Raw genomic sequence first — 21,928 nt, 5'->3', positions numbered from 1 at the left:
GATGGAGTTGGACGAAGTTATCTTGGTCCTTCTATTTGTGGCAGTTGTATCTGAGAAAAGGCTTGCGGTACAGTAAGCTGACGCCAGGATCTGTTTGGAAAGTTGGAAGTTTGTTTCTATTGACTTGGACATTGCCATGGTCTGGTCTTTTGGACTAATACACATTGTTCTTGGGTATTACTGGCCTTGGTCCCAATAGAGATGGTCTGGGTAAGTCCAGACCAGGCCTGGGTACCAGCCAGTGAACTGTGACTGTAAATACCCAGTCAGTGACCTCTGCTGCCCAGCCACTCAGCTAACACCTCACCTTATTAGGGTAGATTGAACCGAGTGAGCTGGCTACAAACAAGGCCAACCTATCTTCCAGTGTGTCGGAGTGCGTGCATGTTTTGAAGGGAATGTGTCTGACCTTGTGCAGTTCTCTGACTGTCCAAGGACCAATGACTGTTATGACAGCAAACTGGGACAGTAAATTTAGACCATTGGTCCTTCTACAAGTGTCTGAGGAAATGTAGCACTCTCAAATACTTCCCCATGTGGACTGTCCCTAATGGCACCCTATTCCCTATGAAGTGCACAACTTTTGGCGAACAATCGAGCCCTTTTTCTTCTTACCCAGAGTCCGATCAACTCACGGTTACTATTTTTATTTCTCTGTGTGCAGTTGGAATGAACTTGAAGGTAGGCAATAACTGGAAGTCTACAAGTACCGCTAGCATGGTAATCCTAGTTAGCAATTGCGCTAACGCTAGTTAGCAACTTCCTTCAAATTGCATGCAGGGAACTATAAAATGGAATTTGTGAAAGTGGGATAATTATGATGCGCTATCCCTTTAAAAGCAGTCTTGGCAGAAAAAATGATATTTTTTGCCGTGGCAGCTAAATTGAAGGGGAACACTATCTTTACCTCTTCATGCTATGCCTACCTTCTGTATTAGTTTCTGGTTTAGTTTGAGTGATGGACTCTGGGCTGAGCACTGCTATGTGTCTGTAGAGACAACATGGCCAAACGTGCTGGATCCCTCCATCGTTAATTTGCCAGAAGAGAGGGATATACAGCATTTCCTGTGGGAGAAACAGTAAATCTGGGCTTTATTTCTGAGGGGGAGGCCTGGGATGAGAGGTTGAGTTCTGGGCCCAGATTATGAGACAAACCTGCTAACGTTTCCTGCTTTCCTTCTCCACGTCACGCACGCACGCACACACTATCAACGGGCTTGAGGAGAGACGCTGGGGTCATTTAAAGTGCCATTGCTGTCACTGGATGTCTAAGTGTTTGTATACAGTAATTCAATTCTTATGTTGAATTAATCTGACACTCAGGCATCTGTGTTGTGTATAATTGGTGGGGAGGTGTGGACATGCTGCTGTTACGATGATAGAGGTCTCATCGTTGGCCTGTTTTTGTTCAACATTAATAATAAAGTGATTTGCTTGGATTGCCTCAGAGCTGGCTTTTGGGTACTGATCCAATTCCAAATTAGTCAAATTGCTGGTGTTTGTTTAGTATTACAAACTCTTCCTCCTTCTCGTCTCCTTATCAGTAACTGTACTAACAAATCAAAATGACATGACCTTTCAGACAACAACAAAATATGTGCAGCATCATACGCGTCTACATTTTTCAGACAGTAGAATTCTGCTTCGGCATAGAATGTTTATTGTTTCCCTGACAACAATTTTTTTATTTTATTAAAGAGTGGTTGTGCACAGGTAACTCGAGATTATTTGATTGACAGTTCTGGTTGCTTAGTGATTTGACGATGGTCCCGCTTCAGAAGCGGCATTCCTTTAGACAAAAATGTTCCTTCTGTAGCTCAGTTGGTAGAGCATGGCGCTTGTAACGCCAGGGTAGTGGGTTCGATTCCCGGGACCACCCATACGTAGAATGTATGCACACATGACTGTAAGTCGCTTTGGATAAAAGCGTCTGCTAAATGGCTATTATTATTATTATTATTATTATTATTATTATTACTTTGAAACTATATCCAGAGACTGTTTCATTTTGGCATTTAAAAAGCCGTAGTGTACTCTTCAGGCAAACAAACATGCCATAGCCGAGACTCTTTCAAGGCACCACATTCCATATTGTCTGAAAAGGTTATAACATTCATCTCTGGTGGTTTACCTTGAAGATTTGTTTTGGGATGCAGTTGCCAGATTGGGTCACCTTTTTGAGTGTAATCCTGTCTAGTGCGGAGCGACAATGTTTGACTGTCCTCATATCAGCAGCCAGGCGTGTAATTACAAGTTAGTGCCTCTCCATTGGATAACAGGACTGGTTACCAGATACTTCTGCGTGTGTGCATAAATACTGATAAGTGTTAGCTTGGTCTGTTTTGTACAGTCTTGCCAATTCCTATGCTCATTTGTTGTCATGTTGTGACTAAACAGCACCCAGATCTGGGAATGGGCTAGTTGACTGCCTCTGATTCCAAACTACATTTGTAATCATAGAGCTAGTACAGCAGGGGCCTTCAACGTTGTAGCCCAGGGACCCACTCCCAGTTAAACCGGCGACCCAGAGACCCCCCATCACATTTTATCGTCAGGTGAATGGCAAGGAGAAGTATTTATATTTTTGTAGATTATTAATATTTTGCCCTCCACACATTATAATATTGAAATATAAAGATGTTTTATTGTTAAAAACACTGGATAGGAGCAGTGAAATGCCATAGTAGTATAGCGTCTCCCTAGAGCAAATTAGGTTTAAGTACCTTGCTCAAGGGGACATTAACAGATTTTTACCCTTATTCGAACTAGCGACCTTTTGGTTAGTGGCCCAACACTCTAGCCACTAGGGTACCTGTCACCCTTAGAAGAGGAAGTCTAAACATTAACGTAGCCTATTAGATCAAAATTTAACTTGGAACACCTTTTTGCTAATAACTAAATAAAGGTTGGTAAATTCATTCAGTCCAAGCTTACCAGCAACCAGCGTCACACTCGGCTGCCTTTTTAAAGCCTATGGCCGCATTCCTCTGCCCAGGCGTTGCTGACGCATGCCAGATTTTACAACGCATGGATAGGTATTTTATGTATCAGCTACCAGCATACGTTATAGCAATCTGGTTCCTGAAAGGCACAGTTGATGACGTGGCACACAACCATTGGTTGATGCATGCAACGTCTGAGCAGGGGACCGCGACCATTGGCTCAATATTAGGAGTTGAGGAATAAAGTTGACATTACCGACAGTATAAAAAAATGTTTGTATGTAATTCAACACGTTTGTTCTGTTGCTAGCGATATTCATAACGTTTTAAAAAAATGAGATTTTTGGTTCCAACCGAAGTGTCTTTGTGAGACGCTGAGTAGGTGCACGGACGATCTTTTCATGTTGTGTTACCACCGTGAAGGATGAAGGTGTGGGTGTGCTTTGCTGGTGATGCTGTCTGTGATGGATTTAAATTCAAGGCACACATAACCAGCATGGCTACCACAGCATTTTGCAGCGAAACGCCATCCCATCTGGTTTGGCTTAGTCCCACTATCATTTGTTTTTCAAAAGGACCATGACCCAAAACACACCTCCATGCTGTGTAAAGGCTATTTGACCAAGAAGGAGAGTGATGGAGTGCTGCATCAGATGACCTGGCATCCACAATCACCCGACCTCAACCCAATTGAGTTGGACTGGGATGAGTTGGACTGCCGAGAGAAGGAAAAGCAACCAACAAGTGTTCAGCACATGTGGGAACTCCTCCAAGACTGTTGGAAAAGCATTCCAGGTGAAGCTGGTTGAGAGAATGCCAAGCATGTACAAAGCTATCAAGGCAAAGGGTGGCTACTTTAAAGAAAAATATATTTAGATTTGTTTAGCACTTTTTTGGGGGGGGTATCGACATGATTCCATATGTGTTATTTCATAGTTTTGTCTTCACTATTATTCTTGAATGAGTAGGCGTGTCAACTTTTGACTGGTATATTTCCACTTTTTATATTTCCGTGGAGCCCTTGCACTCCCTCGACAGACCCCCGGTTGAATACCCCCGAGCTATAGTTACAGTACAGGTGTTACAGCAGAGCCTGCGTTGGTTTGCCTGCCGATCCTCTGGCACCGTAGGGTCGTCATAGTTTAATGACTGATGTAATAGTACTGTTAGTCTGCAGGTCTGGTATGCATCAGATGGTGATAGATTTCTGTGGTCAAGGGGGACCAAAAGGCGTTGGTGTTCTGTTAGGCTGTTAGCCCCACCAAGCCCCTCTGTGGTGACCCAACCACACCTGTGTTCAAAAAGTGTTATTTTTTTTATTTGAATTTATTCCACTGTGCTTGATTGCGATTACCTGATGGAATGGGACCAATGGTATAGTCCCTAAAGTGCAATCCCCGCCCCATCTGGCACTCCGGACAGTCTCAATCAAATGCTAAAAGTTTTGGGAAGTAAACCATAACATTAGAACCCAGGTCTGGACCCAGCAGGAGAGGCATGAACATCAGAGCAGAGCACAATGTCGGCTTCTTCCCAGGCTTCTCTCCAGACTCAACACTGCATTCCTCCAGTGACAGAGTCCAGTCCTCCTCCTCTATCTATATGGGGATGAATGTTAAGAGTGAGTATGGGTCTGCGGTGGTTATGGTTGTCCTGTGGCTGAGCTTGCAGGGTGTCCTGCTGCCACTAGGGACAGTAGAGAGCTAAAATGTTTCACCCGTTCAAGAAAATGCTTGTTGTTGTATTGGGTGTAGGAGACGTGTTTCTCTAAGTATTTCCACAACTAATTGGTTTCAATGCTTTGTATTTCAATCTACATATTGGAATATAACTGATCATTATCTAAAAATAAATTCCCATGTTGGGTGTCTAAGGTTTGGTGTTATTAGTGTATAGTAGACTACAGACAAACGTATAGCTGTCTCACCTGCCGTGTTACTTAGCTGTGAGTGTGTTGGTGTGCCCAGACCAGATGAGCTCGCCACGGAGGGAGAGAGAGAAGAGTCCAAACCTGCCACATCTAATAAACTGATCTGATGTCACACCTGGGTTCAAGTAGGATGTGTTTGGACACTGCTACTGCAGTGTTGGGTTGGTGACATCAGTTATTGGCTGAGGAATCAAAGTAATTGTCTGTCTCTCCCTGTGTGTGTACCCTTAGTGTAAATCTGCAGGTCTGAACTTGTATCCTCGTTTATCCCTCTGACTACACCATCTCATTCATTTTCTGTGATCACACACTACTGCTCTTCTGGATTCTCTAGGGATGGACGGCCATAGTTTTTACAATAATGATACGGTTAGTCAGATGGACAATCCCATGACTGGAGCTCCATAATCGCCTATTTCACATTCTCTCTGCCTCTCACCTTCCGTCTCTCTCTTAGCCTCTCCATACCTCTGTCTCCCTTTCCTTTGCTCACTCTCTCTCTCTCTCTGCTCCTTCGTTTTGTCACCACAGAGATGAATGGAATTTATCATCTAGCTGAGACTTTAATTTTGTCTTCTCATCTCTCTCTCTCGCTCTCTCTCTCTCACCCTCCCCTTGCTCTGTAGCATCCCACTGCTGCCTTGTCACTGGGCCAAGAGAACACAGCAGCACATTCTCAGTACTTCCACTCTACAGTATATACCTTTCTCTGAGTCGTCTGTCTGCAGGAGATAGAGGGACACCCAGCCTCTCGGGTCCAATCTGTGAGCCATGGGGCCTAGCTAATTTTTTGCCTGTAATCAGATTAGCAGGCACTGAGCAGCTTGAGTTAGGCTGCACTGGAGGATGTCTGTTTAGTATTAGCCGTTAGCCAGTTTGCTATTAGCGTTACTGCTGAAGGAGACTAGAGGGGAGCTGTCAAGAGACTCTGCCTGCACAGAGAGAACCAACGCTGCACTGCAGCCCCTACCACGCGCTACTACTGCTGATCGGGGATCAGCTCCCCCACTCTACTCTTTCTCTCCCTGCCCTTCTTTCTCTAACACTACCTGACTCACTTCCTTCTCCTTCTGCCTCTCTCTCTTTCTCTCTGTGCTGAGGGCAGCTCGTCCCGGGGCACCGACTGACTGCGTTTTTTGTTTCTCTGCATCACCTTGCAGTCAGTTGCCTGCCTGCGGGTCGGACTTCAGCACTTCTCTCTTTCCAGCTCTCTTTCTCTATCCCTCTCTTCTTCTTTCTGTCCTCTGTACCTACCTGGTCTTGCAAGAATGTATCGGAATGCAAACCCGTGGATCTCAAACTACCTGAGCCATGTTAAGTTCTGCAGACAAGGTAAGATGGAGCTGGTGCTGAGGATGGGGCTTTGGGTCTGGGACTGAGGAGGGGGGGCTTTGGGTCTGGGACTGAGGAGGGGGGGCTTTGGGTCTGGGACTGAGGAGGGGGGCTTTGGGTCTGGGACTGAGGAGGGGGGCTTTGGGTCTGGGACTGAGGAGGGGGGCTTTGGGTCTGGGACTGAGGAGGGGGGCTTTGGGTCTGGGACTGAGGAGGGGGCTTTGGGTCTGGGACTGAGGAGGGGGGCTTTGGGTCTGGGACTGAGGGGGGCTTTGGGTCTGGGACTGAGGAGGGGGGCTTTGGGTCTGGGACTGAGGAGGGGGGCTTTGGGTCTGGGACTGAGGAGGGGGGAGCTTTGGGTCTGGGACTGAGGAGGGGGAGCTTTGGGTCTGGGACTGAGGCTGGGGCTGTAGCCTGAGGAAAGTGAGGCAAAATGGTCTCTTAACTGGCCCCGTTTCCAGTTGTCCTTGCGCTGTCTGCAGCTGTAGCCTCCAAGGACGTAACAGTCGATAAGGGACTCTCTCTGACTGCAGGAGGAGGGAGAGTTATTTCTGGGCTCTACTTTCTGTCTCCAGTTTATTTGGACAGTTATGCCAGAGATATTATGTTTTCCTGTGTGTAGTTAGTTGCACATGCCTGAGTGTGTTCGTCAGACTGTGTGACAAGAACTCTGAGTGCGTGTGTGTGTGGCCTATGTTTCTCATTCTCACAATTGTACACAATTCCCACTCTCAGTAATGCGTCCAGCGAGTGGAACTGGGTGTTGAGTGGTGGTTCTGCTTGGTTAACTGGCTGAGAATTCACAACAGGTGTTCCTGGTGCCCCAACACCATTGGTTCCCAGCCATTACAACCCAGTAGGCGATTCCGTGTCCCAAATGGCAACCCATTCCCTGCATAGTGCACTTTTGGCCTATGGTCAAAAGTAGTGCACTAGGGAATAGGGTGCATTTGGGACACAACTGGGGTCTGGTGGGTTGGGGGGTTGATGTGTGTGTTATTAGCATACATTTGAGACACAGCACTGTCCAGACCAATACTTAGCCATCAGTCATTTGTTCAGCATTTGACCTCTAGCGCACCGCTAACGAGTCCACCATGGCAAATAAAGGTTAAATTTAAAAAATAAAAATACAAGTGCAATGGTCTTGCTAATGAAATGAGACTAGGCTTGGTTAGCCATTAATTGTCTTGATTGATTGTCTATAATTGGCATACAGTATTAGGATCTACCGTAGGCTAAGGGGTTTAAGGCTTTGATTGGCTCAGTCTCACCTGATTTAGCTACCCCTCCTAGTATTTATAAATCTAAACTAAACCCTTGCCTTTATCTCTGATGCTGGGGGAGGTCAGTGTGTGTGTGTGTGTGTGTGTGTGTGTGTGTGGTAGAAGATGGGGGTAGTAAGAGTTGTGATGTGAGTGATCCTGTTGTCGTTTTAGTGACATTTCTTTTTGGGCTCTCTCTGGTTCGGGGCTGCTCTGCTCAGGGTAATCCCCTCTAAACAGGGACATATGCTCTTGAATGGTCATTTCTGCACACACTTAATTGATCGGCCCCATGTGGTTTTATTGCCCTCTCCAAGTGTTAGTACTTTGTGTATAGAACCTGTAGTATTAAGTCTGTAAATGACAAGGAGGAAGAACTTGCTCAGAACAGTAAACGGTCATTTCGCCCTCATAGCGACATGCAGTGTGTTTATCATGAAATCAACCACTGCTAGAACATCCAGGATTAGACCCCTTCATTGATGAATGACATCACTTGATCCAAATGTTTCACTTTACGACAGGGGTATCAAACTCAATCGGCACGCTGGCCATATTGGAAAAAAATACCACAAATTTGTGGGCCATACATTGCCTACGTTTGTTTTTACAAAACACTTATATACAACTGGCCCAAACTGGCTGTTTTTATTAGAGGGAGAAAAAAAAGATGGCCTTTTTATAATGTCCACTTATGTACATAGGATGCTCTATATAGCATTTTAACATCTTAAAACAAGATAGATAAATAATTTTTTGTAAATAACAAAAAACGTAGCTACATTGTAACCTTTCTTTGCATTGCATGGATCACCAGTGTGGTTGACTGCAGCATTGTTGTATGGTGCCCTCAACATGTCTGAGGCCTAGTTGAGTAGTCAGCCCAGGCTACTGCTCTAATGTTGCTGTAATAGGCCTATATGTTTTATTTAAAATTATTTTTGCCGGTTTTGTTTTTTTGGTTAGTCATTATCAAGCTTAAGAAACTGAAGCCAGACTGCAACGTTTTAGTAGCCTAGCTAGGACCGTGTGGCATGTGCCTGAACACTATCCCTCTGCTGTGCGCTGTCAATGGGACACATGAAAGTAGCACACCACCCTGCATCCCGCTGCTGACTTGCCTCTGAAGCTAAGCAGCTCTGGATGGGAGGCCAGATGCTGCTGGAAGCTGTGTTGTAGAGCCAGTAGGAGGCACTCTTTCCTCTATTAAAAAGAATGTATCCCAATGCCTAAGGTCAGTGATTAGGGACATTGCCCTGTGTAGGGTGCTGTCTTTCAGATGTGATGTTAAACGGGTTTCCTGACTCTCTGTGGTCCCTAAAGATCCCATGGCACTTATCGTAAGAGAAGGGGTGTTAACCCTGGTGTCCTGACTACATTCCTAATCTGGTTCTCATACCCGTCATGGCCACCTAATCATCCCCAGCTTCCTATTGGCTCATTCATCCCCTGTCCCCTGTGACTATTCCCCAGTTCGTTGCTATAAGTGCTCTGTCTTACTTACCTGGTAACACGAAAGCAGTGCAATTGATGTTGAGTTCCCCGACACAAACGTATCAGGCTGTAACTTCATAAAGTAGATGACTCCGCTGTTGACTCGTGTATATATACTCGCTTGTGTGTCCTATTGTCCTTTAGTAGTTATTTATACCCACGCATGAATCCTTTATCTTCTAACTTATTGACAACCAAGATGACATGTTCTGTAGGTTATAGCAATGACCCATTGGAACCCAAACTTTGCATGGACGTTTCGCTTACAACACGTTTAAACTTTCGGTCCCGGTAGAAGATGCCGTTAGTGATGACATGATACAGTGCACTGGATGGGTCTGGGAGGAGGGGTGTGTGTGGCAATGTTGGCCGTGCTTACTGTGACTTGTAGTGCAGTGCATCGTGGGCGGTATGGAAGCGGGCCAAGAATGACTTTGACAAACCCAAATCGTTGTGCGGGACGGATAGAAATGTGTCACGGATTCAGCCCGCGGGCCTTGTGTTTGACACATGCTTTTTAATAGCTCAGTCTACATGTGTGACGGTGTGAAGAATGTTTTTTCGCGTTCTTTTAACACCAAAGGGTTTGGGACATCTGTGATCGTTGTCGTGGTTTTATGCCTGCGTGTGACCGTGTAACGCAGGAAGCACCCTCCTTTCTTTCAGTAAGGGTTCCCCTGCTCTATTGCGTAGGGCTGCTTCTGGTCTGATGGTTCTCCATTCCCGTCCCCCCTGTAGGGCTCGACGTGTTGACTCATCCAGCACCTTTAGCACTCTGCCCACAACAGCTACGTGTTGTATTGCACTACAGGGATACTGGGTTATAAAGGCTAATCCCCGATCTGTTTGTGCCGTCTTGCCCATTCCTGTGATCGTTATCAAGCTTTGTCAATGACCGCAGGAGTTGGCTGTTCAGCACGAACACCAGAAAACCAGGCTAACTGGTAGGCAGTAAGGACAAATATCTATATTAGTCCATTTTATGGACAATTATCTTGTCTACATTGAGAGACGATATTAGTGGAGATGTACCTACATACATTGTTGTTTTCCTTCTCTGATATCACTCTATCCCTGTCACTTTATCAGCTGGTAAACTGACCTGTAGGCTACGATATAAGGAGGGTGAGCTAGTATGTGTTTACCGGATACTCCCCAGCTGAAATAATACTAGTCTCGTACCAAAACACATCTAGGCGTAGGGACTCTTCTTTCTCCTCCCTTCTCAAATGATGTTTTCCCAAAGCGGGGGGATTTTAAACATCATCCAAATATCCTTAATATGGACTAACAGATCTGGAATGGCGGGTGGTTTCGGGGGGTTAGGGGTGGGGGCAGGCAGGCAGGCAAAGTGGAAACACATGTGTTCACTCTCTGTCCCACAGAGTGAGTCAGTCAGTCCAGCCCTAGTCCGCGGTCAGTAGGGTCATATTCATTAGGGCACAATAAAGCAAAACGTTGTGCAACGGAAACAAAACAAGTATTTCTTATTGTTCAGGTAGTGTTTGTCAGTGTTCTTCCATTTGGTACCCAGTGAATATGAAAAGGAGAGCCGCACATTCTAGGAGCTCAGATGCAATAATTGAATAACCTAATAACGTTGATAAACCCCGATGAAGACCGCTTGTCTGTCGAAACGTTGGTTATTCAATTATTTAGTCTGCACTACATGAGTGCGAGGCTCTCCTTTCTTTTTCACGTGTTCTACTCCGCTAGCCAGCACCTCGTCTAAACGCGTGCGTTTCTTTCATCTCCAGATTCACCCAGTGAATATGACCCAGGGCACAGTGTTGTGGGAACGCTCAGATCGAGATATGTTAAGTAGAACAAACATGTCTCTCTGACATGTTAATGAACCATGTCAGGTCTATTCGTGGCGTTTTCTATCGGCGACTTTCCACAGGGTTGAACCGTGTGAACAGGACCCCACTGCTCTTATAACCAATCACACTGAGGTCGAGAACTCTACGAAGCATTGAGCATTCTTTAGGAGGGCACGGTAACATCCAGAACCCACTTTTGTATTAGGCTTTTACTTTGCTGTAATAAGGGTTGTTTTTTTCCCCTGAGGATGGTGTGCCGTTTACTTCACAATAGCTACCTGTTTTATAATCAGCCTGCTAATAGACTGGAGATGGGCATTAACGGTCACTGTTTTATGATCAGCCTGCTAATAGACTGGAGATGGGCATTAACGGTCACTGTTTTATGATCAGCCTACTAATAGACTGGAGATGGGCATTAACGGTCACTGTTTTATGATCAGCCTGCTAATAGACTGGAGATGGGCATTAACGGTCACTGTTTTATGATCAGCCTGCTAATAGACTGGAGATGGGCATTAACGGTCACTGTTTTATGATCAGCCTGCTAATAGACTGGAGATGGGCATTAACGGTCACTGTTTTATGATCAGCCTGCTAATAGACTGGAGATGGGCATTAACGGTCACTGTTTTATGATCAGCCTACTAATAGACTGGAGATGGGCATTAACGGTCACTGTTTTATGATCAGCCTGCTAATAGACTGGAGATGGGCATTAACGGTCACTGTTTTATGATCAGCCTGAGATGACTGGATGGGCATTAACGGTCACTGTTTTATGATGGAGATGGGCATTAACGGTCACTGTTTTATGATCAGCCTACTAATAGACTGGAGATAGACTGTTTTATGAGATGGGCATTAACGGTCACTGTTTTATGATCAGCCTGCTAATAGACTGGAGATGGGCATTAACGGTCACTGTTTTATGATCAGCCTGCTAATAGACTGGAGATGGGCATTAACGGTCACTGTTTTATGATCAGCCTGCTAATAGACTGGAGATGGGCATTAACGGTCACTGTTTTATGATCAGCCTTTAGACTGGAGATGGGCATTAACGGTCACTGTTTTATGATCAGCCTAATAGACTGGAGATGGGCATTAACGGTCACTGTTTTATGATCAGCCTACTAATAGACTGGAGATGGGCATTAACGGTCACTGTTTTATGATCAGCCTGCTAATAGACTGGAGATGGGCATTAACGGTCACTGTTTTATGATCAGCCTACTAATAGACTGGAGATGGGCATTAACGGTCACTGTTTTATGATCAGCCTGCTAATAGACTGGAGATGGGCATTAACGGTCACTGTTTTATGATCAGCCTGCTAATAGACTGGAGATGGGCATTAACGGTCACTGTTTTATGATCAGCCTGACTGGAGATGGGCATTAATCACTGTTTTACAGCCTGCTAATAGACTGAGATGGGCATTAACGGTCACTGTTTTATGATCAGCCTGTTTGGAGATGGGCATTAACGGTCACTGTTTTATGATCAGCCTACTAATAGACTGGAGATGGGCATTAACGGTCACTGTTTTATGATCAGCCTGCTAATAGAGATGGGCATTAACGGTCACTGTTTTATGGCCTGCATAGACTGGAGATGGGCATTAACGGTCACTGTTTTATGATCAGCCTGCTAATAGACTGGAGATGGGCATTAACGGTCACTGTTTTATGATCAGTCTACTAATAGACTGGAGATGGGCATTAACGGTCACTTTTTATGATCAGCCTACTAATAGACTGGAGATGGGCATTAACGGTCACTGTTTTATGATCAGCCTGCTAATAGACTGGAGATGGGCATTATCGGTCACTTTTATGATCAGTCTACTAATAGACTGGAGATGGGCATTAACGTCACTTTTATGATCAGCCTACTAATAGACTGGAGATGGGCATTAACGGTCACTGTTTTATGATCAGCCTGCTAATAGACTGGAGATGGGCATTAACGGTCACTGTTTTATGATCAGCCTGCTAATAGACTGGAGATGGGCATTAACGGTCACTGTTTTATGATCAGCCTGCTAATAGACTGGAGATGGGCATTAACGGTCACTGTTTTATGATCAGCCTGCTAATAGACTGGAGATGGGCATTAACGGTCACTGTTTTATGATCAGCCTGCTAATAGACTGGAGATGGGCATTAACGACTGATCAGCCTGCTAATAGACTGGAGATGGGCATTAACGGTCACTGTTTTATGATCAGCCTGCTAATAGACTGATGGGCATTAACGGTCACTTTTATGATCATTAACTGGTCATTAACGGTCACTGTTTGATCAGCCTGCTAATAGACTGGAGATGGGCATTAACGGTCACTGTTTTATGATCAGCCTGCTAATAGACTGGAGATGGGCATTAACGGTCACTGTTTTATGATCAGCCTGCTAATAGACTGGAGATGGGCATTAACGGTCACTGTTTTATGATCAGCCTGCTAATAGACTGGAGATGGGCATTAACGGTCACTGTTTTATGATCAGCCTACTAATAGACTGGAGATGGGCATTAACGGTCACTGTTTTATGATCAGCCTACTAATAGACTGGAGATGGGCATTAACGGTCACTGTTTTATGATCAGCCTGCTAATAGACTGGAGATGGGCATTAACGGTCACTTTTATGATCAGTCTACTAATAGACTGGAGATGGGCATTAACGGTCACTTTTATGATCAGCCTACTAATAGACTGGAGATGGGCATTAACGGTCACTGTTTTATGATCAGCCTGCTAATAGACTGGAGATGGGCATTAACGGTCACTGTTTTATGATCAGCCTGCTAATAGACTGGAGATGGGCATTAACGGTCACTGTTTTATGATCAGCCTGCTAATAGACTGGAGATGGGCATTAACGGTCACTGTTTTATGTCAAAGAAAATTCAAGACCGGTCTTGGCCTTTCTACCGCAACATTGACATTAAACAGTTTCCACTGTTTTTTTTGTTTTTCTATACCCAAGATTGTTTTGGACATATTCAAGGCTGCTGCTGTCATCATAGGAACTCTTGAGGGTTGCGTGTTTTTAATAGGGCAGAGTTTGACAACGGTGTTCGTGTCGCTGGTAGCGGAGCATAACGTGTTGTGTTGACAAGTTAGAAAAGACTCATCGGTCACCTGTGTGTGAGGGTTTGTCACCATGTTTTTTTATTTTATTTTTTATTTGCTTATATACCACCTCTGTATTCTGCCTTTCCGAGAGGCTTCTACTGGGTAGAATTGGTAGGCCTCACTGGCACTGCCACACACTTGCGCAGACACACACACTACATGCACACAGACAACCTTGACGTGTGATCAGACTTTAAAGCGTCCATCCATCTCAATGAAATGCAATCAATCCTCTATTGCCTTGAGCTGTGACCTCCATAGCTACAAGCCACTTTAGATGGAGCCATAGTGCAATTTACAGTGTAGTGTGTGTGTGTCCTGTGAGACCACTGTCTGAACTGTCACCTGGTTTCTTCAAATAAACACAATTTTTCCCTCCAAATGCCACCAAGTAGTGCACTATGGAGGGTCATTTGAGACACATTCCGTTACAATTGTTCTCGCTGTTACAACCTTAAGGCTGCACATATTTAATTGTTCAACATGATTCAATAAAGGCTTTTGTTTTCCAATTTATTCACTATTAATTTATATCCCCAGTGGTGCGGAAAGTCTACTTTGATTAATGTGCTTCCTGCCGAGTCTTCCTCAGAGATGTTGTTGGATGACCTTTTTCAGAGTCTCTCGTACACTCTGTCTTCCACTGTGTTTTTGTTCATTTAAAAACTGTGCAATTAGTTTGGTCATTCAAAATTGCCGGTCAACTCTTCTCTCACGCAACTGATGAAGAAGTCTTGGTATGGTCTAGTAGTCTTAAGTGTGTTTTCTCTCCTGTAGGACTTGGGAGTGAGAGCCCCATCAAACTTGGAAACGCAAGACTTCTACAGAAGACGGCTCTCGGGTAAGTTGTTTTTTTCACAGATGACATCAGTATTTGTGTACTGTATCTGTTCTGTGTATGGTACCATTGCACTTCTATTAGTCTCTTCTCTGTGTGTGTGTGTGTGTGTGTGTGTGTGTGTGTGTGTGTGTGTGTGTGTCACACTGCAGCAGCAGGCCTGTTGGGACAGTGTCCAAACGAAGTGAGAAAGTGAAGGATAAGGTCACTAGTGTGAACGCCACCGCAGCATTAGTGTGATTGCGTTGTGTCAACGTTTTGGCTTGGTGTCAAGTACTCCACCCTCAACATTCATGACTCCACAGCTCTGCACACATGCATCCCAGCATCCATCCAGTTCTATATGTTTACAGTATCAGTACAGTATGTTCATAGTTCTATATACGTTTACAGTATGAGTGCAGTATATGTTTATAGTTCTATATGTTTACAGTATGAGTGCAGTATGTTTATAGTTGTATACGTTTACAGTATGTTTATAGTTCTATACGTTTACAGTACGAGTGCAGTATATGTTTACAGTATGAGTACAGTATGTTTATAGTTTTATATGTTTACAGTATCAGTACAGTATGAGTGCAGTATGTTTATAGTTCTATATGTTTACAGTATGAGTACAGTATGTTTATAGTTCTATACGTTTACAGTATGAGTACAGTATGTTTATAGTTCTATACGTTTACAGTATGTTTATAGTTCTATACGTTTACAGTATGAGTACAGTATGTTTATAGTTCAATATGTTTACAGTATGAGTACAGTATATGTTTATAGTTCTATATGTTTACAGTATGAGTACAGTATGAGTGCAGTATATGTTTATAGTTCTATATGTTTACAGTATGAGTACAGTATATGTTTATAGTTCTATATGTTTACAGTATGAGTACAGTATATGTTTATAGTTCTATACCTTTACAGTAAGAGTACAGTATGTTTATAGTTCTATACCTTTACAGTAAGAGTACAGTACGTTTATAGTTCTATACCTTTACAGTAAGAGTACAGTACGTTTACTGTTCTATAGGCCTACTCATTCTATGTATAAGAGGGTGGTTTAGTTGTCCATTTGAATTCATAGTTAAGGAATGATCAATTGTAGGCTACCCCCAAATAAGGTATTTGTCATAATTTACTCCAATTATGAATGACTTAAGAATGGGTGTGTCGTGTGTTCTTAGCCCTGTAATAAGCTAGATCCCAACGGCCCCTTCCCTCAGATACTCTAGTGGTATATTTCATACCAGAACTGGTTTGTGGTACAGATGTCCAACCCACTCCATTACAAACAGCCCTCAGGATATTTTTCAAGAATGTTCTTTTCCCCCTGTAATGCTTTGCTAACAGCTCTTAGTGTGGCATATTGTAGATTTGAGTCTGTGTATAGACAAACAGATTCTACGACCTTGATGTGACTATTCTACACTGAACACAAATATACATATTTTACTGAGTTACATATAAGAAAATAGGTAAATTGTATTAAGTTCATTAGGCCCGAGTCTATGGATTTCACCTGACTGAGAATACAGCTATGCATCTGTTGGTTACAGATACCTTTAACACAAAAAAAGACAGTGTGTGGATCAGATAATCAGTCGTTATCTGGTGTGACCAACATTTGCCTCATGCAGCATGGCACGTCTCCTTCGCGTAGAGTTGACCAAGCTATTGAATGTGGCCTGTGGAATGTTGTCCCACTCCTCTTCAATGGTTGTGCTAAGTTGCTGGATGTTGGTGGAAACTGGAACACGCCGTCTGGGGATCACACAGGCCATGGAAAAAAAAAACGGGACAATTATCATGCTGAAACATTAGGTGATGGCGGCAGGCAAATTGCACGACAATGGGCCTCTGCATCTCGTAACAGTATCTGTGTGCATTATATTGCCATAGATGATAAAATGCAACTGTTTGCTGACCGTAGCCCATAAAATAACCCCACCATTTGGCACTCTGTTCACAATGTTGACATCAGCAAACCACTCGCCCACACGACCCCATACTTCTCCAGCTTGCCAGTGGCCATCGAAGGTGAGCATTTTCCCACTGTAGTCAGGTCAAGACCCTGGTGAGGATGATGAGCACACAGATGAGCTTCCCTGAGATGGTTTGACTGTTGAAATTCTTCGCTTGTGCAAACCCACAGTTTCATCAGCTGTCCGTGTGGCTGATCTGACGATCCCACAGGTGAACAAGCCGGATGTGGAGGTCCTGGGCTGGCGTGATTACACTTTGTTAGGCCGTTTGGACGTACTGTCAAATTGTCTAAAATGACGTTGGAGGCAACTTATGGTAGAGAAATTAACATGACATTATCTGGCAACAGCTCTAGTGAACATTCCTGTAGTCAGCATGCCAAATTGCGCACTCCCTCAACTTGATATCTGTGGCATTGTGTTGTGTGACAAAACTGCACATTTTAGAGGGGCTTTTATTGTCCCCAGCACAAGGTACACCTGTGTAGTGATAATGCTGTTTAATCAGCTTCTTAATTAATCCACCTGATAGGTGTGGCATCATCTTGGCAAAGGAGAAATGCTGACTAACAGGGATGTAAACAAATTTGTGCACAAAATATGAGAGAAATAAGATTTTTGTGCATATGGAACATTTGTGATATTTTATTTCAGCTCATGAAACATGGGACCAACATGTTGCGTGTGTTTTTGTTCAGTATAATAATAAATGAATGCACAAAGTTTTGATAAAGAATTTCTCATTTTAGTTGATAGAATAAGCAGCTTGGACCAGGATTCATTGGTCGCCATTTAGATTCTTAAACATGTTTCAAAACAATCTCACTTCCAAAGATGCTAAACATTTTTACATTTGGATCCCCTTATAACCTCTGAGAATTGGGGGGGAGGGGTCGCTTGTTGCATATTGGAAATCTTATTATATAGGTAGTTTGACTTTTTTTTTGCTAGCTAGCGTTAGTCGCCTGTACCCGCTACAAACCTGTACCTGTGTCAAACCTCTGGTATTTTTCATCCTAGACCTATAGATCGTTCTCAGTCTTTTTAAATGGTGAGCCAACATGTTTTCAGTACATTTATTTCCATTTAATGATTAGAACTCATTTTCTAATGCTCTCGTCTCTGCAGCAGACGTATTAATCAGGTTTCCATCCAACCATTTAATGAGGATGAATGACCTGATGCATTAAAAAAGTCACGACAGTCCTTATGAAAAGCATATTTCTGTCGGTAAAACTTCCCAATATTGAAGAAATAAAATGCACTAAACAATGTTACCTATTTTTGGTCTGTAAAATAGATCATGCGACAATTGCGGTGGAAACTATTTAATGCACAAATATGGATAGAAAGCCATGTCACAATGAACTTCGATTCAGACGATGACGTTGTTGCCTACTTCCACGAAATGGAGGAACATGCAGTTTATAGGCAGATGGAATAAGTGATGAACTTCATAACTTTTATGGTGGTTGAGTACATGGTGATGAGCTTCATGAAAATAAATAATAAATATCGAGGCTAGGCCATCATTTGAATGATGCTGGTGACATGATGATTGGTGCTTGGCTGCCAACTGTAAACAAACTAATAATAATAAAGCTAGCTATTTCCAAATCTCATCATATAACCTACCCTGGCCACGTTATCCGCCAACTGTTGGCTATTTATCTCAACAGTTTTTGTGACAAAACCCTCCATAGAGTTGAAAATGCAATGGCAACACAAACTTCAGTTTTCATGTACCAAATTTAAAAAAAACAAAGTGTCAAAGTGCTCTAATGTGCACTACGCCATGCACAGCATTTTAACAGCTAAAATAGCCAGTTTGGTAGCAGCACACCTCTGGTGGGAAAATGCGCATCTTTTTTTTCCTATGTAGACTAGAATATTCGCATGAATCTGTCGCCAATTGGATGAAAACCTAGCTATATTGAGCAATTATGTTTGGAACATCAAAATGAAATCGCAGTATCGAAGCGCAATACATTTAGAATCACTATACCTATCATATCAGCACCGAAGTACCGCGAGGTTCCTGGCAATTCCCAGCCCTACTGAGAATCCAGATCGCCTTTTTCTAACCCAGAGTGTGCATCCCAAATGACACACTATTCCCTATATAGTGCACCGGTAATATCAACACTTTTGGGTCGTGCAATATATAGGGAATAGGGTGCCATTTCAAATCACATTTTATTGGTCACATTAACATGGTTAGCAGATGTTAACGCCGGTGTAGCGAAATGCTTGTGTTTCTAGTTCTGACAGTGCAGCGATATCTAACAATTCCACAACAACTAAGGATAATTACACTACGGTTCAAATGTTTGGGGTCACTGAGAAATGTCCTTGTTTTTTAAAGAAAAGCACATTTTATTTTGTCCATTTTTAAAATAACATCAAATTGATCATAAATACAGTGTAGACATTGTTAATGCTGTAAATGACTATTGTAGCTGGAAACAGAAGTGGGAGGCCCCAGTACCGGGGCCTCCCACTTCTGTTTCCAGCTACAATAGTCATTTACAGCATTAACAATGTAAAGCCAGTTTGCGCTGTTCTGTAAAGGGAGTAGTACACAGCGTTGTATGAGGTTTTCAGTTTCTTGGCAATTTCTCGCATGGAATAGCCTTCATTTCTCAGAACAAGCATAGGCTGACGAGTTTCAGAAGAAAATTATTTGTTTCTGGCCATTTTGAGCCTGCAATCGAACCCACAAATGCTGGTGCTCCAGATACTCGACTAGTCTCAACTAGACTAGTCTAGTTTTATTGCTTCTTTAATTAGCACAAGTTCTCAGCTGTGCTAACATAATTGCAAAATGTTTTTTGATGATCAATTAGCCTTTTAAAATGCTAAACTTGGGTTAGCTAACACAATGTGTCATTGGAACACAGGAGTGATGGTTGCTGATGATGGGCTTCTTCTATATGCCCATGTAGACTTTCTGTTAAAAAAATATCTGTTTCCAGTTACAAGTCATTTAAAACATTAACAATGTCTACACTGTAGTTCTGATCAATTTGATATTATTTTAATAGACAAAATGTGCTTTTCTTTTAAAAACAAGGACATTTCTAAGTGACCCAAAACTTTTGAACGGTAGTGTACATATAAATATATGGATGAGCAATGACAGAGCGGCATAGGCAAGATGCAATAGGTGGTATAAAATACACTATATACATATGAGTAATGCAAGATATGTAAATATTATTAAAGTGACTAGTGATCCATTTATTAAAGTGGCCAATGATTTCAAGTCTGTATGTAGGCTGCAGCCTCTCTGTGTTCGTGACGGCTGTTTTAAGTCTGGTGGCCTTGAGATAGAAGCTGTTTTTCAGTCTCTTGGGATGCCACCAGAGTGTAATCAGATTGTTCATTTCTCCTGACTGAAACACAACCTGTTCTGACTGAGCTATTCAGTTTTTATTTCTGCCCCCTCTGCAGCTTCCAGAAAGAGTTTTCGTTCGAAGGGAAGGACGACCCAGCCAAGAACACCAAGGATATAGATGTCAAGCTCTTGGCAAACCTCCCCAAAGGTGACTCGGTGGTTTCAGCATGCTGTGCTGCATGGAACACATGACTATCTGACAAAGTCTGCATCCAAAATGGCACCCTATTCCCTTTTCATAGTGCAGTACTTTTGATCCGGAGCCATTGGGATGCATTCTCTGACAGACTTTCCCAGGGTTATGGGGCGGAGGGAAGTGGTTTCTATTGTGCGTCTGTGTTGGTTGGAAGGTTTGTTTGATGGCACTTGTTGCCTTGATAAGGTTCAGTTAGAGATAATATTGTGGGATTTTACTGGAACAACGTGTGTGTTGTGTGTTGTGTGTTGTGTGTTGTGTGTTGTGTTGTGTGTGTGTGTGTGTGCCAGGAGGGGATAGTGTGTGTAGTCCTGGGGGGTGGTGTTTGTGTTTGGTTCAAATGGGGGAACTGGAGTTTGAAGACTCTTGACAGGAGCAGTAACCCTCTGGTAAAAGTAGGGATGCACAGTTATGACATTTTTGACCGACACCAATATCCAATATTTTTGTTCCAGAAAAACTGATACCGATAACCGTTATTTAAAATTTTAGCAGCTTTTTAAGTATTCCAGTGTAGTTAAATAGTTGAAACACACACGGACCAAAAAGTTGATTTGTTGGCGTTTACGTATGTCCCCATTACCAGTAAAACATCATCAAAATCTATTTCTTTCACCTACTTGCTGTACTGTTTTGTTGTTAATTAGTTCAGTGGTTGCATTCTCTACCAGGAGTTCATCATGCATGTCAAGCAGTGAAGTTTCAGCTCTGTCTGTCCATGGCCTCTCTTCCTCGGTGCGCACTGTCACTGTCTGTTTCCATCTTGTTCAGCTGTGTCTGTAGCATTTCACGTAAAACCCTGTTTCTTGTCTGCATTGAAGAGGTGGTCCTTGTACCTAGCGTTGAGCATGGTGGCGACACAGTAAAGAGGCTCAGAGAATTCCACCGATTCGCTTGTTCACAGCCTCCAGTACTTTTGCAAGTTTTAACCCCACAGTATGTGTCGGCAGTTTTGTTGAGCAGGCGTTTCAATGCCATGACAGAGGGTATCACTTCTGCTGCAGACACAGTTGAGCTTAATTCTCCAGTCAGTTGTTCGAATGGAGCTAGGAGTACTCATGTTTCAAACATGTTCTCAAATTCCATTGAAATGGCAGCTGTGGTATGAGAACCAGCACATTCTTGAACATGCAATACGGCTTTCCTCCATTTCCTTCCGACAATAAGTTGGGTGAATTTTGGTACCATTCCTCCTGACAGAGCTGGTGTAATTGAGTCAGGTGTAGGCCTCCTCGCTCGCACACACTTTTTCAGTTCTGCCCACAAATTTTCTATAGGATTGAGGTCAGGATTTGATGACCACACCAATACCTTGACTTTGTTGTCCTTACGCCATTTTGCCACAACTTGAAGTATGTCATTGTCCATTTTGGAAGACCCATTTGCGACTAAGCTTTAACTTCCTGACTGATGTCTTGAGATGTTGCTTCAATATATCCACATCATTTTCCTTTCTCATGCAGCCATCTGTTTTGTGAAGTACACCAGTCCCTCCTGCAGCAAAGCACCCCCACAACATGATGCTGACACCCCCGTGCTTCACGGTTGGGATGGTGTTCTTCGGCTTGCAATCCTCCCCCTATTTCCTCTA

General features: G+C 43.3%; 1 protein-coding gene across 23 annotated transcripts in view; it reads left to right on the top strand.

Moving 5' to 3' along the window:
• LOC118361564 (supervillin-like) overlaps positions 1 to 21,928 on the top strand; it is a 138,948-nt gene that overhangs the window by 62,462 nt on the left and 54,558 nt on the right. For 16 of the 23 annotated variants that reach the window (XM_052483268.1, XM_052483277.1, XM_052483286.1 and 13 more), the window contains exons 1-3: positions 5,595 to 6,204; positions 14,705 to 14,768; positions 20,198 to 20,289. In XM_052483268.1, coding sequence (XP_052339228.1) covers positions 6,141 to 6,204; positions 14,705 to 14,768; positions 20,198 to 20,289 — 220 coding nt within the window. In that variant the 5' untranslated portion in view covers positions 5,595 to 6,140. Of the gene's footprint in view, positions 1 to 5,593; positions 6,205 to 14,704; positions 14,769 to 20,197; positions 20,290 to 21,928 lie in introns of those variants that run through there. The other 7 variants (XM_052483281.1, XM_052483283.1, XM_052483267.1 and 4 more) reach the window with 4 other exon arrangements.

This window comes from Oncorhynchus keta, chromosome 28, assembly GCF_023373465.1.
Source record: "Oncorhynchus keta strain PuntledgeMale-10-30-2019 chromosome 28, Oket_V2, whole genome shotgun sequence".
NCBI classification, from domain to species: domain Eukaryota; kingdom Metazoa; phylum Chordata; class Actinopteri; order Salmoniformes; family Salmonidae; genus Oncorhynchus; species Oncorhynchus keta.
Note: the sequence above shows the minus strand (reverse complement) of the source record. Positions and strands in the feature narration are given on the sequence as shown.